This window comes from Podarcis filfolensis (assembly GCF_964270895.1).
Source record: "Podarcis filfolensis genome assembly, chromosome: 13".
Taxonomy (NCBI): Eukaryota; Metazoa; Chordata; class Lepidosauria; order Squamata; family Lacertidae; genus Podarcis; species Podarcis filfolensis.
The window spans coordinates 25053966-25066916 of record NC_139615.1 but is presented as its reverse complement, the minus strand read 5'-3'; the positions used below and the strand labels follow the sequence as shown (position 1 = coordinate 25066916).

General features: G+C 40.4%; 3 protein-coding genes across 3 annotated transcripts in view; 1 reads left to right on the top strand and 2 right to left on the bottom strand.

The window, feature by feature from the left end:
* LOC310748627 (vomeronasal type-2 receptor 26-like) overlaps window positions 1–12951 on the top strand; it is a gene marked incomplete at both ends in the record, with an annotated part of 390828 nt that overhangs the window by 29136 nt on the left and 348741 nt on the right. The gene's annotated exons all lie outside the window — the stretch shown is intronic.
* LOC310748650 (uncharacterized protein) lies at window positions 589–12217 on the bottom strand (the record flags this gene model as incomplete). Its single annotated transcript, XM_083584499.1, has 2 exons — window positions 589–1621; window positions 11316–12217. 2 exons carry the CDS (start codon window positions 12215–12217, stop codon window positions 589–591), a joined length of 1935 nt encoding a protein of 644 aa, XP_083440625.1.
* Window positions 6005–6949, bottom strand: LOC310746668 (olfactory receptor 10A4-like; the record flags this gene model as incomplete). Its single annotated transcript, XM_083580649.1, has 1 exon — window positions 6005–6949. The coding sequence occupies one exon, from the start codon at window positions 6947–6949 to the stop codon at window positions 6005–6007; it is 945 nt and encodes a 314-aa protein (XP_083436775.1).

Here is a 12951-nt window from a genome sequence, read left to right as displayed (position 1 = left end):
AGTAAGCTGGTAGGGCCAATATTCTCTGAGCATGCTATCGCTATCTTAAATAAGTTACCACTGCCATTCCCTGCCTCCCAGCATTCAATACCTGAGGTTGACACCTCTCTTTGCCTAATAGTAGGGTCACTCCTTCTGAGGAGATATGGGATACAGGAATTAAGCATTATCCCATGCTGAAGAGGTGGTAGAATGTACAGCCCTAATAGCTATACTGCATATAGAGTAACAGTAGTTTCATGGGATTGGCTCTTATTCTCATCAGTGCTATCATCCAACCGAATAACTTCAATCAAAAGAAATTAAGAAAGAAACAAGTCTTGGCAAATAATTGTAAACAAGAAAGCTAGCTGATTAATAAAAATAATATTTTACAATAAAAGTTCATTACATGCTGTATTTTTCCTGTAATTCCTGTACTCTTCAAATGGTTGGATATATATTTTCCTAAAAATTGAAGATACTTTTTGAAAATAATTATAACATAAATTTATATAAGATATAAAGCTGATAAAAGAAAGCCCATCCATACATCCAAATCACCATTTTATATCACAGTCATCAAGTCATGCACATGCCAGGTCTATGTTAATTATCAACAAATAATATTGTGTTCTGGGAAAATATTCTCCTGCACAATGTCCTTTTCAATGCACCTTTTACCTCTTTGTTTCTCAGGCTATAGATGATTGGATTTAACATGGGTGTGATGACTGTGTAGGACAGGGAGAGGATCTTCTTTGTATCTGGTGAGTAACTGGATTTGGGCCGGAAATAGGTAGATGTAGCTGTACCGTAAAACAAAGTAACCACTACGAGATGAGATGAACATGTCGAGAAGGCTTTATGTCGTCCCTCTGCTGAAGGCATGCTCAGGATAGTGGTGATGATGCGAACATATGTGAGGAGAATCAAGAGGAAGGGAAACATGATGAAGAGCACAGTGGCCGTGAGAGCTTCAATTTCAAACATGTAAGTATCAGCACAAGCCAACTCTAGAACAGGGGGACTGTCACAGAAGAAATGGTTGACTTTATTAGGTCCACAAAATGGCAAACTGAAGATCCATGTGGTCTGTACAGTAGAGACAGGGAAGCCTGAGAACCATGATGCAGCAGCTAACTGGAAGCAGGTCCTTCTGTTCATAATGTCTGGATAACGTAAGGGATTGCAGATGGCAATGTAACGGTCATATGCCATGGCAGCAAGAAGACAGCACTCAGCTGCACCAAAGAAGAAGAAGAAATACATTTGTGTGGCACAGCCAGCATAGGAAATGGTCTTGTTCTCTATCAGAAAATTGACCAGCATCTTTGGGACAATGACCAAATTGAAGCAGATCTCCAAGAAAGAAAGGTTCCGGAGAAAGAAATACATGGGGCTTTGAAGTGAAAGGTCCAAGGTTGTGACAAGAACAATGAGGACATTTCCTGACAAAGTTATTCCATAGATGATAAGGAAGAGGATGAAAAGAGGTACCTGAAGCTCAGGGTGATTGGAAAAGCCAATAAGGATGAATTCTGTAACACTGGTCCAATTGTCTTGGGTAATTAACTTTTTCTCAGTCTGTGTCATCATGTCTTGAACACTGTCAGATAAAGCTGTCGGGGTGTTCCTTCTTCTATAAGCAATTTTCTAAAGAGATGGTAGTGTCTCTTTACCACTCTTCAACCATTGAACTTGTTCCTTTCTGTTAGTAGATGATATAGAAAGCAATAAAGGATGGACAGGTCAAATATGGGCAGTTTAAGACAGGATAAGGGGGAATGTATTGTCATCAGTCTTTAAAAGTTGACTTACTCAGTCTAATTGTCCATCACTTTGTTAATTAGTGTCTTGTTCTTTAATGTGCTCATTTTGTTCTCAATGCATCTCTCCCTCTCCAATACCCTGCATTACACAACAATTTCTTGTAGCAACTTCACATAAAATAAAATACTATTGTGTGTGTAGGAGAGTTGTTCACTCCCTCATTGAGAAACTGTTAGATGGAATATGTTACATGTTTAACTGTGGCTGGGAAAAATCTATTTGAAACATAACCATTACATTTACAGAATTGGCGGGGAGATAGTCCATACCTTTTGGCTCTATGACTGAAATGCTCCACTTACTAATTTGCAAGTGTAATTTCAAATAAGACCTCTGCAAACTATCTGTTTAGATTTCTCTCAAGAATGATCTACCTGTATTTCACCAAATAATTATTGCCACTGCAAAATAGCTATACCCCTTTTTGGAGGGGCCCTAAAATCAGTTCCAAAGGATTCAACGCATAATCATCGCAGGAGTGAAAATACCTTTCCAAAGAATGAAAATCCCTTGCGAGTGAGGTGTTTCATTTGCTCTGAAGTTGTTGTTTACTTTCAACAGCATTTCTCTGCTTTTAAAAATTAAATGGCTCTTGGTGCAGCTGTTTCCCAGGCTCTTCCTGTTCTGCTGTGGGCCCACGCCTGCCTGTGGACCTTGCCTGTTGGCTGAGCCAGCCCTCAGCCCATGGAGAATGAGGCAGCCCCACACAGGGAGCGAAGGCAGCGGTGGCAGCTGAGGAGGCCAAGCCCAAGACCAGCAATGGAGGAGAAATTTGGCAGGGGAAGGGATGGTGGTGAGGTCCTGCCCGGAGGCACACAGCTGGGACCCGCAGATTTGCCCAGCACCCAGTAGCTGCCTGTGCCAAGGAGCAAGCAGCAGATGGGTGCATGCCTGAGGCAGGGCCAGTGTAGAGGGCCTTCTGCTTCTCCATGTGGGGCTCACAGGGCAGGGCATGTAGGATTTCTTACTGCAGATCTGTCTCCTCCCAGGCATCCCCAAATCCAGCAGTACACAAATGCTCTCCCCACACCCACTTTTTTCTTGCATTATCACCACCCACCCCTTTTTGGAAATAAAAATAAAAATGTAACGATTATGTGGTGAAATACAGTATCTCTTCCCTGCAGACTTTAATACCATATCACAAACTGCTTTGGGAATTCTCCCAATTTCAACCTGGCTGCCATGGTGGGCAGTAGAGTGGGAGCCCCGGTCAAGACATGCAAATTCAAAGACCCCTTGAGTGCACAGAGCTAGTCACACAGTTCTTTGTAGGCTCACACAGTTCTTTGTAGGCTCCTCCTCAAGCTGTCCAGTGTATGTGAGTTGACACTTATTTTACATCTATGACTCCTAGCTGCTCCTAGCTGCGATTGGTGAAGCTATGGGGCAGTGCCAATTTGTATTTCCTTTTCTTCAATCTGTCTCACATTTAGTGGTGGTGGGCTTTAAGTTTCCCAGCCAGGCCTCTACTGTTCTGAGCTGTCCTAGCCATCCACCTGAATATAAGAGAATGAGGGGTAAGGGGACATTTATTTGACTTGCACCAGAACTAGGGGCACTGGTATTTGTTCGGGACTGACCTGCATCACCCAGCAACTTACTATAACAACTTCATGGTGAGTTCTGGCACATATTTTCTTGGAAAAAAGCACTGAGGAAATGGGAGGGGTCTTTGGCTAATCATTTGTTCATTTCCTCTGTTTTGTTTACCTTGTCCAGACCTTGTCCATAAACTTAGTAAGAAAAGACCATTTATCTTGCTTGTTTCCTGAATCGTGACTTTACTTTTGGAGGAAGATTGTGCGCTCTCTCTCTCTCTCTCTCTCTCTCTCTCTCTCTCTGTGTGTGTGTGTGTGTTTGTGTGTAACCTGATTGTTTCTTACAGGAGGTGATAATTAAAGTTAGCTGATAAGACCAAATTAGTGTGCTAATCTTTAATATTAAGAGGTCAGGAATTTTTACACAAACCTTTTAGATTATGTTTAAGATAAAGACTAGCACCAGGGTCATGATAGTTTATTGATGGTATATTTTATATCAAATTTTGCCAACTTTACTGATGGTATTATCTACAGGGGATGAGGGGAGCCATAGGAAAAGTACCGATGGGTACACATCACTACATTTGGAGATGGTGAAATCTCCTTCACTGGAAGCAATTAACCAGAGGATGATATGCTATTTATCTGGGATGCTGAAAGTGCAAAAGTGCTGTACTGGACAGGGGCTGGAGGTGGACTAAAATTATGGAGGTTTACTCTAAAATTATGTGAATTCTCCATTTATCATGTATAGTGATGTAGAATGCAGGCTAATGCAAGTGGACAGAATACAGTATGAAATGGAAAGGAAGCTTTGCTGATTCTAAATTACTGTTATATCATATAAATCAAAGTGAAGAATCACACAATGTCCACAGTCAAAATGGGATGCTAGACTAGATTGGCCTGACCCAGCAAGCTTCTTCTTATGTTCTTATTCCTAAATTGGAATAGGTGATTAAAAACCCAGACATGTATGTGAATACACTAAGGTTGAACTCATAAATTTCCTGTTGATTAAAGCAGCTACATGGCAAAGGTTTGCTAAGTAAAAACGAATAAATTATTTGCCTACCTGCAGAATCTTAGACGCTTAGGAGCCACCCAGATTGTGAAAGATTTGTGCTTTGGTGAGCAAGTTTGATTATATGAATTTCCTTAAGTGACACCTGGGATTAAATTGTCCCCTCTTCTTTCTCCCTAGAGTAGTTAATGCTAATTGTGCAATATCTGACTAAACCAATGTTTACTTTTCAGAAAACACAGATACAATTATGTTAACAGGGATGTTTTCCCTACTGACATTTTGTGGGTGCAATAGAACATATTTAAAGTAATATGCTGTTTCCCCTATCCACAAGAGTAGATTAACACTCTAGATTAATTTTAATTCTGATATGGGTTTCTGTCTTCATCAGCTGTGCATTTTGTCATCAGTACTTACAACAGATAATGAGACAGAGGGCTGTATTCCCACCACCCCCAGCAGTATCCAAAATACAGGCTCAGACCACATGGTGGAAGCAACGTGAGACCCACATTGAGCAAAAGGTACCTGCATTGCAGGTAGTTGGCCTAGATGACCCTTGTGGTCCTTCCAGCTCCGCAACTCTACGATTTTATGTTCTTAGCATGGCATGGTGTTCTGTATAAATTATCAGTTTTGTAGGAAACTATCACTTCATTGTGATAGCAACCCATAATGGGTTGTATTGAAAGGCTGCTTTTCTCCAACAGAAGGAGCTTCTTCCAAGGAAGATGATTCCACTGGAAGAAGTGTGTTTCAAAGCAGGACAAGAATCTTTGGATCCAACACCTTGAGACAATCTAAAAAAATAAAGCACTGAAGTTCATACATAGGAAATACATAAACCAACCAACCTAACACATACATGTTCTTATTTGCAGCGCTAACAAGCAATGGCACAAAATATTTTTAACAACCACCACAAAGTGTTTGGTCCATTCATTTTTCACATTGTCCCCAATGCCTTCCCTGTGCATCCTGATCCCTCCTTCCCTGTTGACAGTCCTCCAGTGAGTGGAGAGCTGCATTCACAATAGCTGTACACTTATACAGGGCTTGTCTCCAGATGTTGGACTGCAGCTCTCATCCTCCATGCCCTTTGGCCATGTTGGCTGGGGCTGATGAGAACTGGAATTAAACAATGTCAGCAGGGCGTCGGCTATGCCTGACTTTATGGCAATCTAGGGAATTGAGTGGATCCAGTCCTAACATATCTGTTTCTATGAATACAGCATTTTCTATCAAGATTCTCAATCACAGAGCAACAGAAGGGGTCACTTATAACTTTATATCTCATTCTCAAAATATATTTTCAAAACAGGGAGATAAGTTAAAATGCAACAACAAGAAATAACTGAAGGGATACTTCAATCTGTTACCTTTGTAGGGTAGGTGCAGGTGAGTAAGGAACATAGGAAGTTGCCATATGCAATCAAACCACTAGTTCATCTAGTTCAATATTGTCTACATTGTCTGTGAGTGGATCTCCAAGATTTCAGACACTGAGTTTCTCTTAGCCCTTTTTGTCATTGCTGAAGACTCAGCCTGGGTCCTTCTGCATGCAAAACAGATGCACCACTACTGAATTACATCCCTGGAACCCTTCCAGTCTTTCATGTGATTACAGCTGCAATTTCAGTGTTTTTCTACTCAAAAGTCTCTTCATGGCTTCTTTCACTTCCTTGTTTCTCAAACTGTAGATGATGGGATTCAGCATGGGAGTGACAACTGTGTACGATAAGGACAACAGCTTTTGGGTGTTTGGAGAATAACTGGATTTGGGTCGGAAATAAGTTAACCCAGCTGTGCCGTAGAACAAAGTCACCACAACAAGATGCGAAGAGCAAGTGGAAAAGGCTTTGTGTCTGCCTTCGGCTGATGGCATTCGTAAGATCGTAGTGATGATATGAACATAGGAGACCAAGATTAGGATAAATGGGGATAGTACAATTACAATAGTCCCTGTGACAGCATACAGCTCAAACAGATAAGTGTCTGCACAGACTAGTTTTAACACTGGTGGTCCGTCACAAAAAAAGTGATTGACCTTATTGGGACCACAGAATGGGAAACTAAATAGCCATGTTGTCTGAACTGTCCCCACTGGAATTCCTGAGCACCAGGAGAACAGGGCCAGATGGATACAAAACCTCTTTTTCATAATTACTGTATAGTGCAAAGGGCTGCATATGGCTATATAGCGGTCATAAGCCATGGAAGCCAGGAGAAAACACTCAGAACTTCCAAAAAAGAAAAAGAAATACATTTGCATGACACACCCAGGGAAGGAAATGGTTTTGTTCTCTGAAAGGAGGTTCACTAACATTTGAGGGACTATAACTAGAGTGAAGCAGATCTCCAAGAAAGACAAATTTCTGAGAAAGAAATACATGGGGTTTTGAAGGGCTGGATCAATTGTTGTGAGCAAAATGATGGTGATATTTCCCAATAAGGTCACAATATACATAATCGCAAATACCAGAAAAAGCAGAAGCTGCAGCTGAAGAAGATCAGAAAACCCCAGCAAAATAAACTCAGTGACATCACTACTGTTTGTCCATGCCATTCTTTATTATTTACTAAGAAGTTAAGGGAAGGGGGTGGTTATTCCCCCCCCCCCGTTATGTTCTTCCTGTAATGCTAACCAGACTCAAAGGAATTGTGATAAGAACAATATACTGCACAAACCTTTAAGAATTGCTACACCACAATACAAAGTTTTTGGAATGCTTTTCAAAAATGGATGTTTCCGGTTGTGGCAACAGCACCTCAGGTTGATCTCCAAGTATGCATGTTAAGATGCATCACAAAACATGGTGATAATGTTGGGAAACCATGGCATGGTGCAGATTATGGGAAAGTGAAAAAATCCAATATGCTTTTGCAGTATAACAGCTGCATTTCTCACTGGACATCCAGTCTTCATTTGGAGCCATCATTTTTCTTTGTAGAATAGAAAATAACATCTATAAAGGAAAGGAGCAGAGGAAGAAAAAAATAAATGAAAACTTGGCATTATGAGGCTGTCATTGGACAAACAAGTATAGCTTATATAAGGTTATTATTAAAATATTTCAGTTCTAAACTCCTTGAAATGCATGTTAAAGATTCCTTTCTTTCATAAATGCTTAAACCAATGTTCTAAATTTAACTCTTCTAACGACAAGAACTGTTTTGCGTCTGCAGAATAAATTACCTGTTCCATATAGCCACATGACACTAAAAATGGCAAGCTACACATATTTTGAAATACCCCCAAAATCCAGAGAGATGCTGATGGATGATATGAGTTGTAGTCCAACATCATCGGGGGGGGGGGTCAGTTCTTTATCCTTGCATGATGTGACCCTGTGCTTTCTTCATTAGGCTAATTAACATTTCTTTTGATAAATTGTGACAAATATCCCCATTTTGTAGAATTCCAAAAAACAAACAAACCAAGAAACAAGAAAAAAACCTAGTACGCCTGAATAAGGATGGGGAAGAAATTGAATTCAATACCCATTTAATGGTGAACTTACCTAATCCACACTTCTCAAAACAATATGTAAACAAAACCACAGCCATTCTTTGAAAGTCACACTTTTGTGAATTTTGTAATGGAGTTCTCCAGCAAAACAAAGCTGACAAATCCACCCATCCCTGCTCTGGAGTTTGTTGGCAATTATGTAAGGTGAAAACAGCAAATCATACCTTGTAGTAAAATCTTTGATTGCAAAGAAGAGCAGCAAATGTTTTTATCTGGGTCATCTTTAATCACAGGAGGCTTGCGGGTGTAGGAAGTTGGGACTCTGGAACCCTGGAGGCTTCATTAAGTACTCCTACTTCATTGTCTAAACCACTTTTTATTTAGATCTGTGTCGTGTATTGCAATTTCATGTACACCTCTTAGAAATGCGAATAATTAGGTGGTATATAAATGCTTTATAAAAAAATCAAGGGAAATTGTCAGTGTCCTGTCATATCTGAAAATGTGGTAGATATTATTCTTGAGGAATTTCTGTGTGAATTAATAAGTAAAGCAAACCAATTATAAGCAAAATGATTACATTTTTCAAAAGTGCATGATATCCAGATTCTCCTTAAGACATCTCTAGAACAAGGGACTCTGTGAATGCAAACTGATACAAACAGACTAAGAAGTAAGCCTTATTGAAACCAGTGAGATTTAGTTCTGGCTAAACATTAATAGGACCTCACTACATAACTGTGCTAATCTTTAAATTAACATGTTTCAGAAAGATGTGCAAAGTAAGATGAGACACCTATCACTGGACTAACTAAAGCCATTTTATTTAATTTTAACATACCAGGATCAGGAATATTCATATCATTCTACAGGATACAATGCAGGAGCCATCTAGCGACCATCTCTGCTTCAAACCTGGGCAAAAATCTCCACTATCCACACTTTTAAATTGACATTTGTTGTTGATTTCATAACATGTGGTTCTCAGAAAGTTTCCAAGAAGAGAAAGTGGCCCCCGGATGGAGAAAAATTCCCAACCCCTGCAACATAGTGAACAGCTGCCCCCAATCTACTTAGCCCATAGGTGATTAGTTAAAACCACAATGCAACTCAAGCGTGGGTCAGTGAGGTGCTGAGACAACAACAAATGTCCCTGATAGCTGCAAAACTGTCCAGAAGGAGTAGCCTTCCATCAATGTTCAATAATTTGTTATGCAGGAGTTCAGGTGATAATCATAGGTAGTCTCACTAGAAGTGGATGGCATAGTGGGGCTGCACTGATTATCTGACCTCCCTCTGGATGAGTTGTGACTAAATTCCAGGATGGAAAGCCGTCATGGTACAGATTCACCAGCAGAAGCAGCTAATGCATTTAATCAAGTCAACCTTGCCCCTCTTCCTCTCCATCCCACCATGCAGCAGCAACTCAGCTCAGTCAGGTGAGCTACTGATTTTCAGCAAGCTAGATTTTCACCAAGATAGGTGAGTTGTTGTACATGTCTCTGGCTTTTTACAGTGTCATTGATTTAATTAGTAAGCTGTAGTAGAATGCAGGTAAAAAAAATGGGGGGGAGCACAATGCTTTTACCTGTCACTCATATGAGTTGCCTCCTCTGACACTGTGATGTCAAGAGATTTTTGTGACCAAATGTATCCTTTTAAAATTAAAAATTAAAATGGCCACACCCACTTTTAAGCTTTAGCAAAAATGTCCACACACCAGAATAACTTCAGTTCATTATTCATCTTCTTCCAAAGTCTCAAAACCCCAACATTTAGGAACTTTCCCCTGAAGAGGTTAGAAACACATGAACATTTCTGCCTGGCTGAAAAGGTTGTAAATCCTTTCTATTTCATGAAACCTTTAATTCAGAAATAAAATTAACCAAGAGGATATATATATCCTCTAGATATGGTTGGACTATATATCTCTAGATATATAGATATGGTTGGACTATATATCTCTAGATATGGTTAGACTTCAAATCCCATCAGTCCCAGCCCACATGGGTAATGTTCAGAAATGATGGGATTTGTAGTCCAGCAACAACCTCTAAAGGGTCAAAGGCTCTCCATCGCTGTCCTACAGGAATGCTCCTCAATAACCCCCATGAATGGCGCAACACAAGATGTGCAAATCCAAGGCACTCTCTGTTACTACTCAACAAATCAGACACTTTTTGTTGGATAATTTTTATTAAAGGTTTTCATGGGTTACAAAAGTATGTGCAAATACAACTCTTTGGGTCAGTGGTCCTACAAGAAATATGCAAAATAAATAAACAGGTATTAGAAGCCACCCCAGAACTGGCCCTTTTGAATATTTTCCAAGAAAATATGCTCACTCACAATATAAAGAGCTTATAACCCACCAACTCTCAACAGCCAGTAACATCAAAGCTAGACACAGAAGAGATCTGTGACCTGAGCCCCCACACCCTTGTTTAGAAACACCTTGGGCAGAAGTGTCAAACTCTAACCAGTGATGCTTTCATTCTTTCTCCTCAGATGGTCTCATGGAAGAATGATAGTATTGGTATGAGTTTGTGGGTTCCAGACCTCTCTAACCTCTGAATCCAATGAGTATTAGAATTTAATCAAGGCTTGGAATGTTAAGGAGGATGCCAGATCTCTCTAATTCCTAAATCCAGCAAGTGATAATCAAGCCTTCAAATTCTGGGAAATATCCAGACTAGAATCCGGGTGTGGTCTAAGGAGAACAAAGGAAGGGCTTTGTGGGAGATGGCACCCTTTCTCTATTTGCAGATAGTGAGAAGGACAAAGGCCAGAGTTAAGAGTTAGCTGTTATGTGAGCTAGAAGCTGGAGGCAAAAGCAGCAAGCTGGAAAGGCAGAGAAACAGAGCATGATGTTTGTTGTCTGCTTAAATCCAAGGCAGCGGATATGGGAGAAACAAGACCTTCTGGTGTAAAGCATGCTGGTGCAAGTTGAGCCGACATAAAATTAGACTAGTTCAAAGCCACTTCCAGCTGCTGCTACTGCTGCTGCTCTACCCAGAGACATAGCATGGGGGGTGCAGGTGAGCCATGCCCCCGGACACACATTTTTGAGGGGGCATAGAGCCCTGGCAGCTAAGGCGCAGTGTTGAGCAGGTTGGTCTAGTAGGCAGGTGGATGGAGGCAGCAGGCAAGGCAGATCAGGATGACTCAACACCTAGCTTGGGGGTGGCATTCATCAATAGTTTCCCTAGCAAATCATTCATTTTATGTAAATTGCCTTGAGGTTTTTTCTACAATTATGCAGTATATAAATAAAATAAATAAATAAAATAATTGTTCTGGCTCCGCTAAGCCTCCCCCCTTACCACTCCCCTCAAATGTATAACAGTGTGCATAGGTTTTTGTCACATAATTTCATTTTAAAAATCAGGATAGTATGGAAATCACGATAGTATGAAAATCTACATCATTGTCAAGCCTTGATCAAAGTCATTTTCTTAGGAGCTTATTTAAAGCTATCTTCACGTCTTTGTTTTTTAGGCTATATATGATAGGGTTTAACATGGGGGTGAGGATGCTGTATTGAATGGACACCAGCTTGTCTAATGTCTCTGAGTACCCAGATGCAGGTCTCATGTACCTAATGAATGCTGTCCCACAAAACAGGAGGACCACAGTGAGATGGGAAGCGCAAGTAGAAAATGCCTTCTGCCTTCCTTCCGCCGAACGTATCTTGAGAATGGTGCTAATAATGCGCATATAGGAAGCTACAATTAGAAGGAGGGAGGCAAACCCTAATGTCATGCTGAAGGTCAGAATCACCATTTCATTGGCAAAGGTACTACTGCAAGACAGCTGCAGCAGCAAAGGCAACTCACAGCTGAAATGGTTAATATTTCTGGGACCGCAGAAGTGCAAGCCAGTTAAAAAGAGGGTATTAACAAGGGAATCCAAGAAGCCCGATATCCATGCAGCTACCACCATTTGGACACATACACGGTGGCTGATAATGGTGCTGTATCTCAGTGGGTTGCAAATGGCAGCAAAGCGGTCATATGCCATTGCTGAAAGTAAGAAGATCTCCGTTCCAACCATGAAAATGAAGCAAAAGATCTGAGTGATGCAGCCATTGAGAGAAATTGTCTTCTTACTAGCTAGGAGGCTTTCAAGCATCTTGGGAACTGTCACTGAGGAATAGCAGATGTCAAGGAAGGATAAGTTAGTAAGAAAGAAATACATCGGGGTATGTAACTGAGGGTTAACCCTTATCACCAGCATGATAAGCATGTTTCCTACAAGGGTTATTAGGTAGATGGACAAGAAAATCAGAAACAGGAAAACTTGGAGTGTTGCATCATCAGAAAGCCCCAGAAGAATAAACTCATCCACAATGGTCTGGTTTTCCATTGTACTTTTCACAACAGGCGTATGATCTAGAAAGAAATGTCGAGGGTGGGGGAGAGGAAGAAGATGAATTAATACATTCAAGAGGAATTGTGCAAAGCACAACAAAACTGGTTCATTAGGCTCATACTGTATATGCTGAGGAGAGTACAACAATGTTCAACCTCCTTCTGGCTCTTTGCTCTGAAGAACAATCTGTTGCTGAGTTTCACATTATTTATACCACTTTGTGTCCACTTGGGCTAAATTGCATAGGAAGATATATAAATAGTTTGTTGACTGCAATGAAGGCCACCATAAAATCCATATTTACTATTGCTTCTGGATTTAGCTCTTTTCTGTATATGCCATTGCATTGTCACAAATGGTTTCTTCTCATCTTTGCCACAACAAATCTTAGTTTTACCTTTTCAATCTGCCACCTATGTTCCCCTCAAAGTTTTATTTAGGCGAAATTTCAATTACATCTCTAATATTGATGCCCAGAATATTGAGGAATCTCCTTATGATGTGATGGGAAATGTTCATTAGTCTCATAAATCCACTTCAGCTCTTCTGTATATGAATATATTGTAAGCATTCCATGTTGAGCAAGTCAGCTGAAACTACAGCTTGAAAGCCCACCCCCTATATAAGTATAGAAATATATCTTACTTAAACCAATAATATATTTAGTGCTTTTAAAAAAGTGTTACACTTTTAGAATTTGTGGGAAGAAAGGTGCCGGTACTTTATAC